General features: G+C 39.7%; 1 protein-coding gene across 1 annotated transcript in view; it reads left to right on the forward strand.

The window, feature by feature from the left end:
- Nucleotides 1–21,077, forward strand: part of TPH2 (tryptophan hydroxylase 2) — a 49,674-nt gene that overhangs the window by 20,765 nt on the left and 7,832 nt on the right. The window contains exons 8-9 of the mRNA XM_054277033.1: nucleotides 184–310; nucleotides 20,087–20,182. Coding sequence (XP_054133008.1) covers nucleotides 184–310; nucleotides 20,087–20,182 — 223 coding nt within the window. The remainder of the gene's footprint in view (nucleotides 1–183; nucleotides 311–20,086; nucleotides 20,183–21,077) is intronic.

Below are 21,077 nucleotides of genomic sequence, written 5' to 3' on the forward strand. Positions count from 1 at the left end.
AAATGTGTGTGTTTCTACCTACACATAGAAACTGTATACACAGGGAAGAACTACACTGTAAAAACCATGTTTCATTGTAAGGTAGGAGTCAGACCCCTGTAAAATGCCTTATGTTAAATTAATTATGGAATTATTATGGTATTAATTTCTGTAATGACTCTCTTTTCATTTCCATTCCCTTAGGGATACATGCCATGAACTCTTGGGACATGTGCCTCTACTTGCTGATCCCAAATTTGCACAGTTTTCACAAGAGATAGGACTTGCTTCACTGGGAGCATCTGATGAAGATGTTCAGAAATTAGCCACTGTGAGTCAAAATCTTTTTGTGCCATGGTCTCTCATCTCTCCTCCTTTTTAGCCAATGAACTGATCTGCATTGTCACATTAGAGCTGACTACATTTTCAGGTTCCAGATGACTGTGGTTTGACAATCACAGAGCTTTAGGTGTTTTCCCACTACTTTTAAGAAGACCAAAGCTGATCACACTAAGTAATCCGTTTCAATTTTTATTTTCCATAATCACCAATTTTCAGGTCTAGCTGAGATGAATTTTTTCTGCTTTAAGGTGCTGGAAATGAGTAAGAAAGGTAAACTTGGAAAAAAAACAAACCATAAAACATTTTGATGTGCACTCTGATCTCTAGACTGTTAGCTCCTCCACAGGTGGCCACTCTGGCTCTTGGCACTGATATTTCTGTACTCACTGTTCAGTTATGCAGCTCTTAATTGTATTCCAGTGTGTGATGGATTTTAAGATGACATTGCATCCTTGCCTGCTGCTCCCCTTGGAGAATATGTAGTTACTGAGCCAAGGTTGTGCAGCAGTAGATCTAGATCAAGACCAAGTGCCTCAGCCAGCAGCTGGGAGATGGATTCTCTCTTGCATCAAGTGAGCCACAAGCCAGCAGACAGTGTGAGCTGTCTGTGTGCTAAAGCTGTTAGGTGCTGCTGAGACTGGAGCCTTCATGACCTTTGTGAGAGGAACCCTGTCAAGCTGTGATGACTCTCTGCCCCTGAGCACCTGTCAGCCCTGCTCTATTGCCATATTCCAGTAACTGGCATGTAATTCTTTGCATCGTGACATGGATTAGTGACCACTGGTCTTTACCACTTGCTTTGTTCAGTTGTTTTGACTTACTGCATATTTCCTTTGGTGGTTCCTGTTAAAATGAATGTGGCAAATAATTTAAAGAACTACATTGGATTAAAAAACTCCATATCTATAATGCTCCACATTTAAACATTTTATCTTCTGAAAAATTCTGAGAGATTGAGCAGGGGAATTGGTTACTTTAAAATCTTGCAGCATACTGCTGCTCTTCTATACAAGTACAGTGGGGATTTAAAGGCTTGGAAAGAATTGTTGGATATGGAGTCAAATTAGGTTCAATTAAACTGCAGAAGTTTTGGTGCACAGTCTTAGAAGAGGCTTGCAGTCCTATCTGCTAAAAAAGGTGTTTGTACCCCTTTGTTTGATTTGAATCCTGTTTGATTTGAATCCTGTTTGATTTGAATCTTCTCGGTCCTTCCAGAAGAAGCCACTAAATTTAATCAAACTGTGTTCAGTCCTTAGTTAGACAGCCTCTGTGTCTTGATCATGGCCAGCACCTCTCATACAATTCCGTGTGTGTTCCTTGTTTTTCTAATGGATGTCTGTGGAGAAGACACTGTTGTTTGTATGGAGGAATCATGAAAGCTGAGTGTGTATTTCCACATGTACTTGGGTGGGCCTTAGTAGGAAACTGACCCACCTTGCCATGCAGTCTCAGGAGAAGCTACCTAGCTGGCTGTCCCTGTAAGTATTTTGAAGAAAGTGGTATGCCCAAATATTTCAGCCCCAAATAACCTCGGATGACATGGGCCTGTTGCAGTGGAAAATGTTGGTACTGGCCTGTTTGGGTAGAGATATTAATATAAAGTGGCCTCTGAATATTATATAAATGCTTGTACTCCTCCCCCTCACAGAAGTTCCCAGTTATGACTGACTGTGTCATCTGAACAATGAGCTGCTTCTGAATCATAAAGCAAAAAATAAAAGAAGACAGCTGAATCACTTTCCCTTATCACACTGAGAATCTGATATCTGAGTGAAAGCTGATTTCTCCCCCCATGCTGGAAATAGCTCTTTCAGGTGGAAGAAACATTTAGAAAGAGTCTGGCGGTGTTTCTCTTTGTAGGAGCACAGTGAGGGGCTGTGCTCCCCTCGGGCAGATGCTTGACAAATGGGGAGATGTTACTTGCCCTAAAATGTGCAATGTAAACAGCCAACTTGAGAGCAAGTAGAAAGAATACCTCTCAGTGGTGAGGGTGAGGAGGCCAAGAAATTCATTCAGCTGGGCACCAAATGTCACCTGAGGTGCCATTGACTAACTTTTGCAGCATTCAGTCTCATTTCCATCCTAGATAAAAACCAGACGCAGCAAGCTGAGAAATGCCAACCAAGAGTCTTAACACAGAAAAGCATTGCAGGTTCCAGAGAGGAGACTTCAAAGTAAATAGAGAAACGAATGGAGAGAGAGTATGCATATTAATGAGCTTGAATCAATATGCCCAAAGCAAGCTTGCCATTAGCCTGACCTGTTTCAAAAGATAGTGACATTAAGTGCTGAGCCATTACAGGGAGGACAATTGCATTAGGAAGAGAGGAAAACACCTCTTAGGAATTCAGACCAGAAAGAGAAGAATTATTACAGGTGATTTCATAATCTTTTGCTCCATTCTGCTCTCAAAAAACACCGTGTATCAGCTTTGATAGATCTGCTCTTTGTGCCCTGCCATGAGCTGCAAAGGAAATGTCTGATATTTTTGTCTCTGCAGGGCTGACACGCTGGATGTAGAGCAAGCTGGAGCCTGGTGCCTGGGCAGACTAGAAGTGTTTTGTAAATTGCAATTAGTCATGTCTGTGCAGCCCCATTGAGGGTAGGAATTAAATGGGAGAGCATTGCAGGGGCCCTGGTGCTGGCCAGCTGGAGGGAGGAGAGTGGCTGCAGGGGAAGAGAGCTGAAAAGGCAGCATGCAAGTCCCCTTCATCCTCTTGGGGTCTTGTAGTCAGATGTGGGAAAGAATAAAGGAATTGTTTCTGCTTTGTCATGAGAGTGGAATACTGAAAGAGCCGAAAGACTGTCTTTGTAGCGGTTTGGTGAGAGATTCCATTTTTATTTACAATCTTTTAGCAGAGTAAGAAAGAGGAAAGACACAGACAAAAAAAGCTGATGGAGATTATGTTACTGAAACCAGGCAAAATATTTGCACCAGCCACTTCTTTTCATGGGGTGTTGTATGATGCAGTTCCTGGTTGAGGAAATACAATATTGGCCATACATGTCTTGGTTCTAATTATTATCATCATTGTTACTCATATCTTGTCCTGTTCTGATTGATTTTCTAAAACTGCTTTTGAGCTGATTTTTCAGCATGTCTGGTCTTTGTATTTTCACATAGTACAGAAATAAAAAAGGCTGTCTTTTCTGCTTACCTATCAAACCATAAACTGTAGAAAGGACTTGACATGAGGTGTTTCAACTAATTTATATAGCATATAATTTACAACATTTAACAGCACATAAAATAAGATTTTTTCAGGAAAATAATACCAAAAAATTTACATTTTAGTGTTAACTTGTAATTTGTGGACTTGGGAGCTGTCTTTGTAAAGCTGCAAGTTGCTAAGCAGGAGCCTGCCTGTCTTGCTAATGGCAGAAATCACTCCTGACTCCTGCTAAGTTGTTTCAACACAGCTCAGGTTGCCCTTTCAAGATGCAATATGTATAGGATGTCCTCGTGCAGGTGAAATTCAGTGGGTGGCAGTTCAGAAAAGGAGTTAGCAGAGTGTCATTTTCATGCGGTTCATCACCAAATCTTTCCGCCTAAGAATTTGGTCATTAGGGCCTAATTAGGTGCACTAAGTTTTTTCCCAGTAATTTCTCACTGGAAGTTACATTTAAACATTCAGTTCTTTAGAACTGTAAAACTTCCACCTTTTCATCTTTCTTGATAATATTTGATCTTGTATTTTAACAGCATGGGAGAGTAGAAATCAAGATATTTCTTTACTTCTGGCTGTCCTTTACATGGAGAGCCACAAAAATTGCTTTTAAATTTGAAGGAATTTTATGTGATGAGATCTTATAAATGTATTTCAGGCTTGTTATGAATCTAAAAATTTTACCTTGCCTGGATGGTGACTCAGACCAACAGTTCATTTCTAAAGCTAAATTTAATTTATCAGCGTATGTATCACAAAAAAAATTGTTTTAAAATTATATACTGGCTTAAAAACAGCATTCAGAACCACCTCTCTGGGTTGTGGTAATTCTTGTGACTTTACCTGCCTGTCTTCCCTCAGAATTTTCTGGTCTTGTTGACATCATTCAAGTCCTTTTCCTACACTGAAGATCTGACACATAATTCAGAACAATTCTCCATTATGTTTGCTGAGGAGATAACCAGAATGGAAGAAACGGGAGCATTTCAGATAAAGGCTGAATAGTATTTGGTAACTTAGGGAAGACTCAACATTCGTGGTCTCACTAGATAGAATAGCCTCTTGTCTTCACAAATAACAGATTAGATTTCCCATAGGGGCTATTTAGTACTGCTAGGCTGAAAGTACATTTTGTGAACTGGCTTGCTGTCTTCCTCCATGGATGAGCAAGTGGAGCTGAGAGGAAAATTTGAGATTTCGAACATTTCCACTGTACATCTAAAAAATCAAGGCCGCCTGTGTGTTTCTCATTTGTAGTTGTGAAATGATTCATAGGGAACTAACCATCATTGTAATTCTGTGACCAGTTCCCCTGCTGAAGCTATTCTGACATATAAAAACAGTTATGCATTGGCCAACTGAAACCTGGTATAATAACCCAGAAGCTATGGCAGTCACTGAGCATATTGAAATTTAACATTCAAATCTTTGCTTAGTCTTTTCTGTATCCCAGTTGCATGCCCTGTATGTGTGACAGATGCCAAGAGTGGGCACAGTGAGTACCTTAAATCCAGTGATGGCATAATGGAGTTTCTTGCAAAAGTGTTACTTCCAGCCATACCTGTACTTAGTGAATAAAGGAGCAGAAGAGTGGCTGGGATTGAATACAACTTAAAACTGCTTGAGTAAATTTTGATGTGCTTACAGGAGACACATAAAATTACTCTGATTTGGGCTGCATGTCACTTAAGGGAGATGAATCAATTCCCAGGGTAAAAGCTAGGACAATAAAGCTGAAATCAGATATGATAGATTACATGTAGACAGACATTGTCCTATTATGCTATGATCTGTACTGTTCATCAGTAGGTGGCCTGGACAATGTTTCTGTTCCTGACTTCAACCAGGCAAAACCACCTGTATAGAGATGCATTTGGAAATCGCCCAAGTGTGAAACCTGAAACTTTAACAAGAAACAGAAGCAGATGAAATTTTGTGGCTTTCTTGACCATTATAAAGTCAGAGAGGTGTGTTTGAATAAGGAGTAAAGGATAACTTATTAATGAATTACTTTCTTTGGTGAGGTGCTGCTGGTCTCACTGACTGCTGCTCTAAAACCATTCCGTAATTTGTGGGCTCGCTCTGAAAAATGTTCTAAAGGAATTAATACAAAGTAATGCTCTCCATTTTTAAGGATTTGTTTCAGCAATGCTTTTCAATAAAGTAGCTGAAGCACTGAATTGAAGTGCTTCCTACGTTATGCATAATCAAAAAGGTGAGCAGAGAAGATAGTACATATGTTACAAAAGAGGACTAAGGGGGAAAAAAAACAACTGTAGATCCCAGGGATCAATATTTAATATTTTAGAATACTGCAGTGGTCTCTTGGAGTGCATTTTTACAGTGATTCTGTCAGACATTTGTGGCCCAAGAAGAAAAATATCAGCAGAGATACTTAACTAGCTTTAAACTAGCACTCCAGATTGAAGACTTCTATTCCTGGAATTGGGAGCTAATGCTCAATATTTTCTGCAGGATTTGTGGCAGTCTGCTAAGGCCTTTTTTCTGGGTATGGAGCGTCTGTTTCCAGGTTTGTGTCTGTAGGAATTGCTGTGCTGGTCAGGGCCATGGCTGGTGACTGGTGCCCATCATAAATAGCTGCTTAGGGGTGATGGAAGAACAGGATGAGCACATCTGATTATTTTTCAGTGTTTTCCAAGACTCTCACCAATCAGGAACTTGAAGAGCTCTTGTTATCACAAATGTGGCTTCTATGTATCTAATTATCTTGAAAGGATTTTTGTCCAGAGACAGCTGTTTATGTTTGAAGACACACACATTTTTAGTACCATTTGCAGTAACTTTGTCAATGAGCTCTATGGCTCTACTGGTGAGCTGTCTGGTGAGCTGTCTCATTTTGTTGCTTTTAACCTGATTCCTACTAGGTTTTTTGTATATGAAGAGAGAATGGTCAAATCATCCCTGGAGGTTTTCTGTATGCCATCATGACTACAGAACATATTTTCTTGCTTAGGTCTCTCTTTTCCTGGATAGGAAACCAATTGTTTGTTTAGTCACTCCTCATGCTATTGAGGGTGTTATTCCTCCCCTGAATCCTTTCCAGCTGGAACTGGAAAAGGGAAAGGATACATCAGTTACTAGAGTTTTGATTAGGAGTAGCGCTGTGGAGTCAAGTCAGTTTTGGGCGTGCTTGCTGTAGAAGTGGGGACCTTTTGTATGATAGGAAGGCTGGACCTGGTGTTGTAGAGTTGACACAAGTTGTTGCTTAGGGATGAAAGAAATAGGCTGGATGCAGAAGGAAAGTAGGATTCAGTGGATCCATCTTGCATCACTGTACAAGGATATGAATCCCTCCAGCATGTGATCAGAAAGGAGTAGGTTAACATAGGATGTGTTACTCTTGGAAAGAAACATCTCATGCTTTATGCTGAGTCCCTCAAAGCTGAGAAGATGAGAGAGGGCTCACTTGTTGTTACAAGGGTGCTCAGTTGGTCAACTCAGGAACCTTTTTCTTGAAAGGATCTCATGTTGCCCTGACAGACAAAATTTTGTGCTCACAAATAACTAGAAATAGTGTTGTTCTGTAAAGTACTAATAAATATGTATCCTTGGACCCAGCCCTGTAATGAGGAAGCTAGATGTACGAGAGAGCTAATTTGACTTAATTGGGAGCAGGGAAGAAATTAGAAACTTTACTGTAGAAATAATATAGTTCATTTTAGACAGGATGTGATTTATGAAGATCAAGCCCTAAGCAGTTAGAAACGCTTAAGATAAAGGCTCTATTAAAATAACAAATTGCACCCAGAGATTGGGTTTGCTTTTATTTCTTGTAGCATTTTGTTTCCAAAAGTGGTTAGATCATAATCTGTGAGGTTACTGAACTGCAAATGCAAATTTTCATGCACACAAGTAATACATTTTGACATAGAGGTTAACAAGAGAATGGTGCAAATTTCACACAGCACTGGCTTGCTAATTACGTTTGTTTATTTTCAGAAGCAACTTCATTTTCATTAAGAAATTGCAGATTCTGCAATAGTAATCTTTGCCAGTAGTTCAATAGCTCACACTCTGAACATTTGCTCTGCTACAGTAGTAATGAAAGTGAGCCTGAAAAATAGCTTAGAAAAAATGGTGGAATTTAGGAGTGCACGCATGTGGCGAGCATCTTCCAATTCAGTGTTGGATCCAGTTGAGAAAGGCTGAGGAATGGTTGAAAGGAGTCTATGAATTTTGATAAGATTTTTTGCATATTTGTTTTCTCTTTTGACCCAGAGTTGATAATGTATTGGCAAAAAGATAAAAAGTGTCCTTTATAGAACATATGTAACCAGGAAAAAGGGAAGTATCCAGCATAAGCTTCCAGTGAGCAACAATAAGACAAACATTTTGGATAACAACTACTAGCAAATAAATCATAAGTTACAGGAATAAAGGTTTAAATATCGGGGGGAAAGGAGCAATAAAGGAAAGGTTTGGAATATATTGCGGCTGCTGTTCCTGACTGTCCCTGTGCTTTCACCAGTATGCAGAAGGAAAGCGAGAATCCTGGGCTCTGTGTAGGCATTGTTCACACTGTAACACATTATTTAAGGCATTAGTACAAGACATGGACACCCTCTAGCAGCAGCACACAGGTATATGGGGAAGTAAAGGAGCTCAGCGTGTGGCAGCTCCTTTCAGCCATGTCTAGGTCTTGCTTAGGACTGAGGGAATGTGGGTTCAACACTGGCATGTGGCTTTACCCATGCTTTCCATGGAGCCAGAGCTGTGGAGGAGTGCTGGGCAAAAATAGCTTTGGTGATTGCAGGGAGGGCTCTCTTAGGAGCAGCTCCCTGAATGCAGCTCTCTGGTTACCTGGCTGGGACCCACAGTGGTGCTGGGACCCACAGCTCCAGGCTCCCTTAGCTCAGGGATATGTGCATCCTGTGCATTGTGCTATGCAACCATGGCTGCTGCCCTGCATACCCAACCCTCATTTCAGGGGTCAGTGACACCATCAGGAGAAGGAAGCCGGGAGATTCTGCACTCAGGTAGAAACCAAAACAGTTATGTGTAATCACAGAGCCAAAGTATCACAGAATGTGTTGGGTTGGGAGGGACCACAATGGATCATCTGGTCCAACCTCCCTGCTCAAGAGGGGTCATCCTGGATCACATTGCACAAAGTTGTGTTCTAGATGGTTTTTGAATGTGTCCCATGGAGGGAGACTCCATGACCTCTCTAGGCAATGTGGTTCAGTGCCCAGTTAACTCCACAGTGAAGTTCTTCCTCATATTCAGATGGAGCTTCCTATGCATCAGTTTCTGCCCATTGCCTCTTCTCCTAGTGCTGGGCACCACTGAGAGGAGCCTGGAAAGCTCCTCTTGACACCCTGCCTTCAGATACTGACAGACATTGATGAGGTCCCATCTCAGCCATTTCCTTTCAAGGCTGAACAGGCCCAGCTCCCTCAGTCTCTCCTCGTAACAGAGATGCACTTGAGCCCCTGAGTTATCTTCAAAGCCTTTGCTGAACTTGCTCCAGGAACTCCATCTCTCTCTCATGCTGGGAACCCAAAACTGGACACAGCACTCCAGGAGCTGCCTCACTGATGTCCTCAAACTATTCTTTTTATTTTCTGGGATATTTCAGTAAGTAATTTTGCTTCCAAAAGGATATTCATACATGTAGCTGTTATGCATAACCCAAATAGTACCATACGGAAAGAGTCTTAAACTACATACCTGGACAGAGCTGAACAGATGCCAGCTTAATGTTCACAACCACAGGACTGGACATACCTCATGTGTTCAGTCTAATTATCTCACCCAGCATGTTTGAGTGCTTTCTTTGTACGCACAGATTAAAGCATGGAAGTAAGACAAAATATTTCTGGCATCCATAACTATGCCAGAGGCTTTATTCCTTAATGCTGCAACTTCGGAAGCGGCTCTTATGGCTGTCATCACCTTTCTATCAAATGGCATCAAAGTGCTGGATGGAATATGGTCCCATAAATTTTTAATTTTGGTATACTTTTGGGTGATCTACCAAAATAATTTTGCAAGTATAGCTTAATTTTATATTTATAAGTCCAATGTTGCTGCTACAGAGGGCCGGGGGGCAAGTTTGCCATTGCTTTCAATAAGCTAGGTCTGTGAGCTAAATGTTAACCTCATTTCCACATGTACTATCTCTTAGAAGATGTAGAGTTGTGCACATGCAAATGAAAGTAGAATTTGCTGCTGTAAAATAAATTTTTATCATTTACTTTCCAAAACATCTTATTTAGAAATGAGGGTTTCTGCGAGGATTGAATTGATTCTGCAGGACACATGATTTTGCAGTTGTGTCTCTTCCTTTGTCCAAACTTGTGTGGTACAGCATGCAACAAATTCTGTTAGCTACTTCTTAGAGCTAGCAGGCCTTCTGAGCTTATTGCATAAAGGTTTTTACTTTACTTGTGGATGATTTTTGAAAGTTAAAGCAAGTACTGTAAACCTGAAAGCATTGTTGAAGCCAAAGACAAGGTTACAGAGAAGGGCCTTGTGACTGTCAATTCTGGTTGTTTTGGTTTGATTCCAGCTGTGGCTGCAATTGTTGCAGTGCAAGGTCAACAGAATTTCAACATGGTGGTGCTCACTCAGGCACCTTTGAACAAACCCTGCACTGTCTTATTCTCTTAATTTGCTTTTGCATCAGACATAGCTTTAGTTTAGACTGAAGAACCTTGTTGTCAGCTGTAAGTTTTATATATTTTTACCTTATAGACATTCATAAAGATGGCATCTAATAGCATTAGATAAAGCAGTTTGAGCTCAGTGCTTTTTCAAGACATGCTCGAAAGAGTAGGTACTCACAGATTATGATTTTTTTCCCTGTAAAGTGTACTACTCTTCTTTTTCCCCTAGAGATTTTTGTTCTCTACCTTGAATCAGTGGGCTGTAATTGTAATAATTATATAGTTTGACTACATAAAAGTAGCTAAAATTACAGTTTAACAAGACATTTTCCATCTCTCAAATGTAAACACCTTTATAGGATTAATTTTTCATCTTTGAATAAGCGTATTAGCTTATAGACAGCTATATACTATATGTCTGCAATTAATTTAGGATCTATAACAGCATAGAATTCTTCCATATCCATGGGAATCTGATCACTAGTGACAATTTTGGAGTGATCTTCACATTTGGTAAGTCACTTCCAGACCAAAAACTACTGCAAATTACTTTGATTTTGGTACAGTGAATAGCAACAACCTCTCTGCTCACAGGTATTGGCTCAGTATATTTTTTCCACCTTGCTGAATATATGTTCATGTGATTTGCTTTGTGTTTACACACTGATGGCAAGTAAGTCAGTGGTGACTCAGTTGACTACTCTGTGGTTATGATAGATTCATTTTATATGCCCTCACCACTGAAAATCAGAGTTCTGCAAGAAGGTGCTCAACTATACTTGAAAAAGATTTTGTTTGGGGCTGTGAAAAACATCTTCAATTTGGATATATTTTTAGTAGCAAAATTAATAGATATTTAAAATTTCCTGAGCTACTTTTCTTCTTTGATCTGTCTGTCAGCTTGACATGAATAGAACTTACACTTTTGTGCTTATGCCTACTATCTTTTTTGCTTCTTTTTTGCAAAGCAAGTTGAGTTAATGCAGTAAGAGTCACAAAAGCTTTTGGGAGTCCCTTAGCATTTATGTGATTAAAAGAACACTGAGTTCAAATGCAGTGTTGCTGTTAGAAACTGTGATGTTTGAAAACAAGTCAGCTATTAAATCAGTTTTCAGTAAATAGGTACAATAACTTAATTTTCTTTTTAAAATGTTTAGAAAATTAATGTGGATGGTGGTAATTTTGGAATGAAATCCTACCTCTTTTTTGCTTTTCAGAAATAAATTTGAAATTAATGACTGTGAAGAAATAGTGCATTTTCCCCTTGAAATTAGAATTTTAAAACTTCACTGGTCAGTTGTTCCTGTTTCTTCTCTCAATACATTTTTGCGCCCCCCAGTTACAGAACTTGAAAAAGGTCTGACATCCTTTCAGCCCCAGGAGGCTGCTCCCCTTTCTGAAGATACAGCCTCCCCTCATTAGTAGGTACATTAGGAGTTTTGCAGCTGTTCCTGTACCCAAGAAGCCCATACCCCTCCTTGGCCAAAATGACATGGGAGGCTCAGTGGCTCTCCTGCATCACTCCCTGCAGCACAACTGTCACAGGCAGTAATTGGGCTGGCAATTAGCGAGGACACAGCCTGCTTCAGGGGATGGCATCGGGAGAAGCCCCACACGAGCCCGGTGCCCTCCCCAGGGGGACGCCTGTTAGGGGGGACACCGGGGCTCTGTCTCTGGGCTGGCCCAGGGTGGCTTCTAAAGAGGCCTCACAGCTCAGAGTAATGCATTCTGACAGTGCACTGGCACAGGGCAGTGGTTCAGTAAACTCTCTGCTTATAAAAAAAGTGAGGGTAGCCTGTGCTGTGATTAGTTGCTTCACCTTTGCGACTTGATAATCTCTGGATTTACTTTGCCAGTCTGTCTAAAGCTTCTCCCAGGATAAGCACAAGAGAATCCTCTGCCAGTTTTCCCCTTTTGTGGTTTCCTTGGAGCATTGCAGCATTTTCAAAAGGATGAACTCTCCCTCCCCATCCTGAAGAGTATTTCATGGAGTGCTGCAAGTTTATGCTTTCTCTTCTGAGTTGCCTGCTTAGCATGCTTGCTGTGGAGTGGAAAATGGCCTTTTTAGAGAAGGACAAAAAATGTTGGACTGGGGCTGAGGTCTACAAGTAACTGTGGTAAATATGTCCTGAGAACTGAGCTAAGCTTCTGTAGAGCTTCTGGCTCTGGATGCTGGGGGAAGAAAAATGTCTGAGGTGGTTCTTGTGTATTCTCTGGATATTCTTCTAAGCAAGGCAGTTCACAATTTGGGGTAACAGTCCTAGGGTCATTGGCCCATAAAATGAGTATGCTGTCAGGCAAAGGACTGACAAATGATCTCTTTGTATGTGTATTTGTTTCAAATTTTCTCTCACTTTTGTGATGCCTCCTGTCACTGTTCAAGTCCCTGGCTCTTTGCTGGAGGAATCATACTCCCCAAGCTGTAGCATAAGCCACAAGGCTGAGGAGAACACTGTGGAGTGCTAGCCCTGGCCCCTGCATCCTAACAAATCTCTTTGTATGTGTATTTGTTTCAAATTTTCTCTCACTTTTGTGATGCCTCCTGTCACTGTTCAAGTCCCTGGCTCTTTGCTGGAGGAATCATACTCCCCAAGCTGTAGCATAAGCCACAAGGCTGAGGAGAACACTGTGGAGTGCTAGCCCTGGCCCCTGCATCCTAACAAATCAGGGCCGTACTTGCTTTGTTTGTGTTAGTGCCAAGTCCTCATCTGTAAGAGTAGCAGGAAAAAGAGGGGTAAAATAGGAATGGAAAAGCGGTAAAGACAGTCCCTTCTTGCAGCCTGTGAATTTTGAAGGATCTTAATGAACCAATGTGTCATATGAGGCAGCACAGACTGAAGAGTGTGAACAGCTGTGATATGCTCAGCTTTTTATTTTTTAAATCCACTTTCAGAGGACCCCATCTCATGTAGTCCCAGCTAACATGTCAAAACCCCTCACTGTCCCTGTTATGTTACCTGTGTGAAATCTCTGGATGACTGAAATTTGAACCAGCAGCTTGAAAAAGAAATGAGCAAATACTCTCTTCAGCTAAAATAGGAGCACTGAATGTGAATTCATGTTATATGTTGTAAAATACAGTGGAAAGGAAATGGCTCATTATTGCACATCATTTTTTCTTAATAACTCCACATGAAATTAATAAACCTTAAACCCCCATGTTTTAGAAGTTGTTCTAGATAAGAATCTAATGACAGGGAAGGAGAAATAGGAAGGGCAAAGCATTAGGGCTTCAATGACTTATGTTTAACAATTATCTAAGCAGCAGTTTCTAGTTTCAGTGATCTCATCTTCTTAGCTGCATACTAAGCTTCAGCACTGTTAGTTAATTATGTTGAAAAAACCTAGGAGTTCTTTTTCTGGCAGTGTTGAGCAAGTGTGCTTTTTGTGGGATTGGTTTTTTGCACCATCTCTGTGACCACTAGCTTTGGTGAAAGGGAATTGCTGCCTTGCCAGGAAACACCAGATTTTCTGCATAAGTTCCTGATTCTTCACCCTCAAAGAGCTCCAGAGTTTTTGACTGAGATAAAATGAGTGGGCTGGACAGACATCATCTTTGCACAGAGCAAACCTAAGTTCAGATTATTCTGAAGTAATTCAAACATGGAGTGGGATATTATGTGACTTCAGCTATGTGGGAAGTAACTTTTGCAACAGCAGAAAAATCCCAGAAGTGCTTCATCCTCCTCCTCTCTCTCTGCTTGCTCTTTAGAGCAGCAAGAGGGCCTCCTTCATGTGAGAATGAACAACAGAAATATTCTCTCAAGAGACACAAAATTGTTAGTAGGAGTGTTCTCCAGGTCTTATTCTGGAAGTCATATTGCACCTGTAAAGTTGGCAGCTGCCATACACATTGTCTTGTCTTGGCTGGGCTCCCCAGTGTTGGAAGTATAGTGTTACCTCTTTACTTGTGCTGCTTGAGGTCAGTACATTTTCTGCTCCCTAAACAATGCATGATGGTGATTTTATTTTGGGTACCATTATGAGTTTTTCTGCAGAAACTCCTGAAAAAACAAGCATAATTTCAAAATATTCACGAGCGGTTAAGCCTCCCAGAGCTCACTATAGGCCATGCTTTCTCTGAGTATGTCAAGCCTTGCATTAGAGGAATTTGCATGTAGTGATGCTGTGTGCTGTGACTGTCAGAAATGCGAAGGCTGGTGTGTGTGTCCCAGAGTGCTCTAATGAGCAGCACCACATCCACTCAAACTATTGTTTAGAAAGAAATTGTTCCAAGCATTCACCCTTAGTGAAAGGTCTGAATGCGAAGAAGCGAGATGAGGGGAAAAGGAAGGCCATTGTTAAATATATTCACTTTGCAATCCCTCAAGGAAACCTCATTTCACTGAGCCTAAATGCTTTTCAAAGTGGCAGACTAAAAAAAAATTCTTCAAGAAGGTAAATCTGAAGAATTAAACTTTGTTTTTTTATTTAGAAATGCTGTTGGTTGTGAATAGGGTCACTGCCTTTGTTGGAGGTAAGTGAATCACCTATAATGAGACTTGGCTATCGAATTTTACTCCTCTGCTTTTGATCTATTCACAAGCTCATAATGAGATTTATTTGTTGTTCAAAAATCTCCCTGCATTTCTGCTCAGTAATGTTCCCGCATGAATAGCTGTCAAATAGCTGCTATTGCTTGAGGTCTGGGCTCCAACACTGGGCTGTATTGGCCAGTTGCCTGGGTTACCTTTGTTACATCTATCTGTTTCTTGTAGTAGAGCATTCCTGATACTAGTCAACACACTGAATTTTGAATAATTCAGTCAAATGTGAAATGCCAGCTGTGTTTTGGTTTATTTTTTTGTGACTATTGATATTTTTGAGATTGAAAAATAAACAACTATTCAAAAATTTATTTGCATCAGCTCTGAATGAAGAAAGAAAGCACAAATGAGAGTCACATATATTTCTGAGTTGAGAGTTGCTTGCAATTTGAGCACCTTTCACAGGGGGAATGAAAACACTTTTATTTCATTAATTCTTAGGATTAATTTCTAACAATGGGATATTTAAAAGTCTTTCAGTGGTATATAATTATTTATTTATGAGATAATTACAGCTATATGAGAGATTTAATCTCTAGGTGAATATTTTTAGAGCAAAAATACCAAAGGACTCCTAAAGAAAAAGGAATTAATCTCTGCATATTGTGAACATATCACATGCATTTGAATTGAGTGGTACAGTCAAATATCCTTTGAAATCTGACATCCTGTAGAAACAAGGTAAATATATTTTCTTAAGGGTATTTATTTGGCGCTGGTCTTTCAAGTACTTACATGTATTAAAAGTTGTATTGTCTTCAGGGCAACTAATTTTATACACATATAAAATGATTGCTTGTGCTATTACACATCAGTTTGGAGCTGTAGGCCCATGATGTTGGCAGTTCATGCAGTGGTGAGTCTTCTGCCCATGTACCAGGACTGCAGTCGTGCAATTACACGAATTTCTCATTCTTCCCCACTTGTGGCACAAGGGAGCACAAGTGAATTAGCTCTTTACATGCTTGGTGTTCTCAGGACTCATCCTGGCAACATTTTTATAAGGTACTTTCAGAAAACAGATAAAATCTCATGCTATACTTTGTGCTGAAAATTGCCAAGTGATGTAAGTATCAGTCTCCAGCTATACCATAAGAAAATGAAGCAAAGTGGAATGGCTTGAAAGGCCTTTTTATGAACAAGTCAGATTTTCTACTGACTCTGGGACACTAGGACTCAACACTATGCACAAGTTTTTTGCACAGATCCCAAGAGGGAGATTCTCAAATGCAAAAGGATGTGGTGTGAGAAGGGATTTTCAAAGGCTTAGAAACCAGACAGGTGAGGAGAATTGAGCCTATCAGACCTTTTTTCCTGCCTTTGAAAATATCTAAGCATCCTCAAATAACGATTTTTTCTGTTAGCTGTCATAGCTGTCACTGATTTTTTCTTTTTCTTATGGTAGTCCAGTTTATAATGCAGGGCAGTATCTGAATACAAAGAAGAGACACTATGTTTACCCTGGAGACCAGGTTTGGAGTTTGCCAGGGCTTGACGTTCTTTATATCTTTCCTATCAATAGCAGGACAACTGATCTGACTCCTTAAATCACATATACACTTGGCCAGACGAGGTACCCCAGTATCTTGTCTGTGACCCAGGCAATTGCAGACGTCTGTAGGACAGCATATGTCCAAAGCCATATTGTGGTATTTTCCTGATATGCTGCTTTACTTGCCAATGACTTTTGATTCAAGGGCTTTGAAAGAAGAAATCTGCTATATTAGTATTTTATAGCCCTTAATTGGGTTTTCTTCCATGCATCTGTTGAATAATTTTGAACCCATTAGATAATGTTTCATGAGCATGTCTGTAAAGTATCTCATATATTTTTGAATAAATAAGAGAAATATAATTAAATGATACTAAAGACAGTCTTGTGCTCCTGGCACAGTGTTGATTGATGTCACTTGGTATAAAAATTATTTCTAATCCCTCATTTGGCATTTTGATTTTTCGTCTCATTTTGCTGATTTGACTAACAGAGCAGCGTTTTACTGTAAGTGTCTTTGAGAACTTCAGCATTTATACAACATGGAAAGCCACATTTTCTACTTCAAGAGCCTATCTATAATTGTAGCAAACACACACTTCACCCCAAAGGTGAAGTGGAGCTGAAAGTAAAGTACAGATATTGCTGTGGTTTGTAGAGGAACCAAATATCTGGGGCCACGGTCTAGGGAGTATGCCAGAGACAAGTCCAAGATTTCAAATCAGACCAGGAGAGCCTGGACCATCCTGTTTGTGCCTGCACCAGCCTACATGTAACAGCAGTGTAATAATCAAATTTGTCTTCAGGTGAGGCTTCAAAAGATATATTCATCTCAACAGCCATTGCTTTGTTCAGTCATTCCCACTCCAGGGCACTTATCCTGTGTGAAATATAGAATATCACAATTGTAGTTTACCATACAAAGAGACATTTACTGGGGTATCTATGTGTCTGGTCAATAAAAAGTGTCGCTTTACAGTTAATATTTAAACTCCTTATCAGTTTGCCTCGATGTTTGTAGGCTTGAGAACACAACTTACCAAAGCCTGCAAACTCTAGTGCACTGAGCCACCTTTCAGGTGTGAGTAGACCTGTGGGGGGAATCGTGTATTGCTGAGTACCGATCTGAAGATGGCAGCATTGGGTGAGCTTTGCACTTTCTTGGCTAAGCAGGGCACTCTTAAATACTAAATTGTAGTTGTTGCATGTGGCAAATTTATAAATCAGCTTCTAATTTGAAAGGCTTTTCTTAATGCTGCAGTTAGATATCACAAGTTAGTAGTAGGCAGACACATTGCCATTTCTGTGTTTTATTTAGTTATACTGAGAGTACAAGTCTTAGTAAAGATTGGCTCTCACCAGCAAGCCCTAGCTCATAAATATGACTCCCTTTTATTACAGTAACAATTATAATATTTTTTGAACCAATGCAAAAGAAGCTCCTTCTTTAAGTATTGTCTATCCATCAGGGAGGAAGTGGAATCAAGTCCTACCTATCTTGTGGGTACTGCTCACCCTGGACAGCAGGGATTGCTCTGTCCAGTGCCTGTGTTGGCTCCTCTGCCTTCTGTGCTTCCCAGCCCCCAGAGTGCACATCCTCGGAGGAGTGGAGAACGTTTCTGCTCCTTCCCTCTGCTGGCCCTATAGATTGCTAAATGGGCATTTGACTTTCTCCTGGGAGCAGCATGACATTGGTTTGGTCGTCTTCAGCCTAAGAAAGGTCAACAGTAGAGGTGCCCCACATGTGGGCACTAAGTGCAGCTCTTACGGATCTAAAACATACAAACACCAGACTCCTGTTTAGCTGCTGTTGGCTTTAAAAACGAAAATGAGCATGATCACTGTGTTTTATCAGGAGTCTAATCCTGCTGTATGTCTGTCAGAATGTTAATGTTTGTAGCATAAGAACTACTACCTGATAGATTCCTCTATGGAACCCTGAGGGAGAGGGGACAAATTCAAAGATACTAGCAGGAATTAAGTGTAAAGCTGAGTAGTTAGTTTCTAGCTGTGTCAGCATGTATACAAGCAGGACTGTGGCTTACTGATAGCTGCTTTGGCAAAATATTCAGGCAGGGAAGCAAAATTGGTACTCTTTGTGATAGGTCTCTCAGCTTCTCTCATTACTTCTGTGATGCCTTTGTCATTTTGTCTTATTGGCTGTTTGTCCCTGACACAATATTTTTAGAAACCAGTTGTCTGATATCACCTACCTTCTAAGTGGTGATATCAATTGATGTACTGAAAAATTTTATGCCAGCTTGATTTCCCTGAGTCAATACCAAAGCCAGAGGTGGAAATTTGATTTTTTTGGGTTTGTTTCTTTGTTTTGTTTTATTTGATGATGATGTGCTTTCACCTTCCTTTATGGATATCTCTGCATTTGACTACTGTGATGGAATCAGACTTGAGATGTTTGAAGTCTCTGCCGCTGGTTCCTTCTTCTCAGCTGACTGAACAGGTTTGGATCAGACATGGGGCTCATCAGTTTTTATTCTTTTTTTTATTATACCCTTCTGCATAGTGCTATGCTGTATGAATCACTAGCTGTACAGAAACTTTTATGAGGCTAAGCAACTAATAATTTTTGAATTTCTAAAGATTGGTTGAACTTAAAAGAGCTGTTAATTTGGAGTCTTCTATATTTAATATGAAAACCAGTTGGGATTAAGGAGGAAGTGAATGGAAAAAAACCAACATTGTATTAGAATGTATTCTGAAGTTACTTAAAAAGATTAAAATTTACTACAAAATATTGGATAATTTCTTATCCTAAATTTATATCTCCTGCAAAGACATATAAATCTTCTAGGTACAGCGGAGTTATGCCTCTTTGTGCAAAGCTTGAAATTGTCAGATGATGTAATAAAAACAAATATATATAGGGATATGTGTATATATACGTGCAATATTTTTGCATAACTTAGATCTCAACTTCCTAAAACCTTCATATGTTTACAATATGGAATAGTTACCATCTTAATCTCAAATGTTTGATCCAATATCAAAAAGCATGTGATGTGTTGTAAAAAACAAAGTAAAATCCAGTACCCTAAGAGCAGAAGTGACTGTGATCTTTAGCATTTAGTGGACAGTAGGCTGTCAGTACTTCTTATGGTCTTCCTAACATTTAACTTTGTTAGGTGGGTACAGCAAAATTAGATACGATACTGTACGATATTGATTTAACAGATCTCTTTTTGCAGCTTGTCATCACTTTTACAGGTCAGATACATTACCAGATGGAATGCAGACCTAAAAAACTATGTTATTGTTCAAATGAATTCATTGATCAAGTGAATTCATTTGACTGAATATAATTTTCTTTCTGGAATTTAAGAAGCCAAATGCCATATTCATTCTTTAGTTATGACAGAATAAAATCTAGTGAAGACTAAGGCCTCAACTCAGGAATGCTCTTAAGCACATACATATAAGTAAATTAATTTTAATTCAACTCAAGTATGTTTCAGACTTTAAAGTGATATCACCTTGAGCTTAAAACTAAGTGCTCTGAACTACATCTTAGAGATCTTCAAATGCTCCTAGACAGTCAGACCAACTGCCTTGCAGGATTCTGTTTTGAGGCATCTCATTTATTTCTGAAGGTTTCAAAAACCTCTGTAGGTTACTGTCAGTACCTTTGATACCTAAAAATGATCTTGCTTGTCTGTTCCTAACTGGCCATTCCTGTGAACTGCTTGTGTACCCAGACAAAGAACAAAATCCCAAATTTTTGTGCAAAGCTTCCTTACTGCTGAACATGACATTTAAATTACTTAGCAGCAACAATACACGTTATCTGAGATTATGTTCAAAGTAGGTAATTCTAAAGAAGTGGGACAGGCAAGTGAATATGGTATGATTGTTATTGCTGAAGTGCCTGTTTGCAACTATACTATTTGTACTGAATATCTGTATATTTTACAGTGCTATTTCTTTACCATTGAATTTGGCCTTTGCAAGCAAGAAGGACAACTGCGTGCTTATGGGGCAGGACTTCTGTCTTCTATTGGAGAGTTAAAGGTATGTATCCTTAAAGCATAGTAAAATTTTAATCTTAACAAAAAAATAGGTGTATATAAATATATTGACTTTCAAATAACAGTTAAAATTCTCAAGATAAAAAGCTTGTATTTAAAATACAGTATTGACCTAAAAGCTTTGTTTGAAATATCAGCTGGCACTTGAAGCATGAAATGGACTTGTAAGGCCCAAAGTACCAAAGCAACCATAAACTAAAAAACTGATTTCTGTTTGAATTTTTATTTCTTGTCAAAGGGGGCTCAAGGGTTCTAGCAGGTAAGAGTGCCTTGGGCTCTAAAAGCTTTGTTTGGATGTGGAGCACGTATTTTTAATACCCACAAAAAAGTGCTAGAAATCAGACATGATTCTGGTCTAAGTAATCCAGTGTACTTGAGTGGATTCATTATTGATATGAAAAGAACAGCATTCATTAAGGTCCTGATATGATTAGTCATATTTAAAATTAAGGAATGCATATGAACTCACATTGAACTTGCCTATGTCACAATACCTAGAGCCCTATTCTTTTAAGGGTGAAAGTGTTTAACCTTGCATGGTGTGAGTAGTTGAAGTGGATAATTTATTGCCTCTTTTAATGCCTAGAAAACACGGGGAATGGGCAAAAGGTATTTTGTCACAGCTGTAGTATTTTGGGACATAATACATCTCTCAGCAAGGGGGAAGGGAAGGGTAAAGAGAGGGAGGAGTACCACCTTCAGAGACCCAAATGAACTCTCAGTGGCTTTGCAGGTAAACATTTGGACTTAGAAGGCACATATGGAAGAGTATTGAAAACTATTTTGCAGCATTGTTTATTTGGGTTTCCACATCTTCCCACCCTCCACGGCTGGCTTTCAGTGAGCTACTTGGCAGTTTAATAGAAGTATCTCAGTCT

This window comes from Melozone crissalis, unplaced genomic scaffold (genome assembly GCF_028551555.1).
Source record: "Melozone crissalis strain CALT ecotype California unplaced genomic scaffold, PUWL_Pcris_2 ptg000004l_1, whole genome shotgun sequence".
Taxonomy (NCBI): Eukaryota; Metazoa; Chordata; class Aves; order Passeriformes; family Passerellidae; genus Melozone; species Melozone crissalis.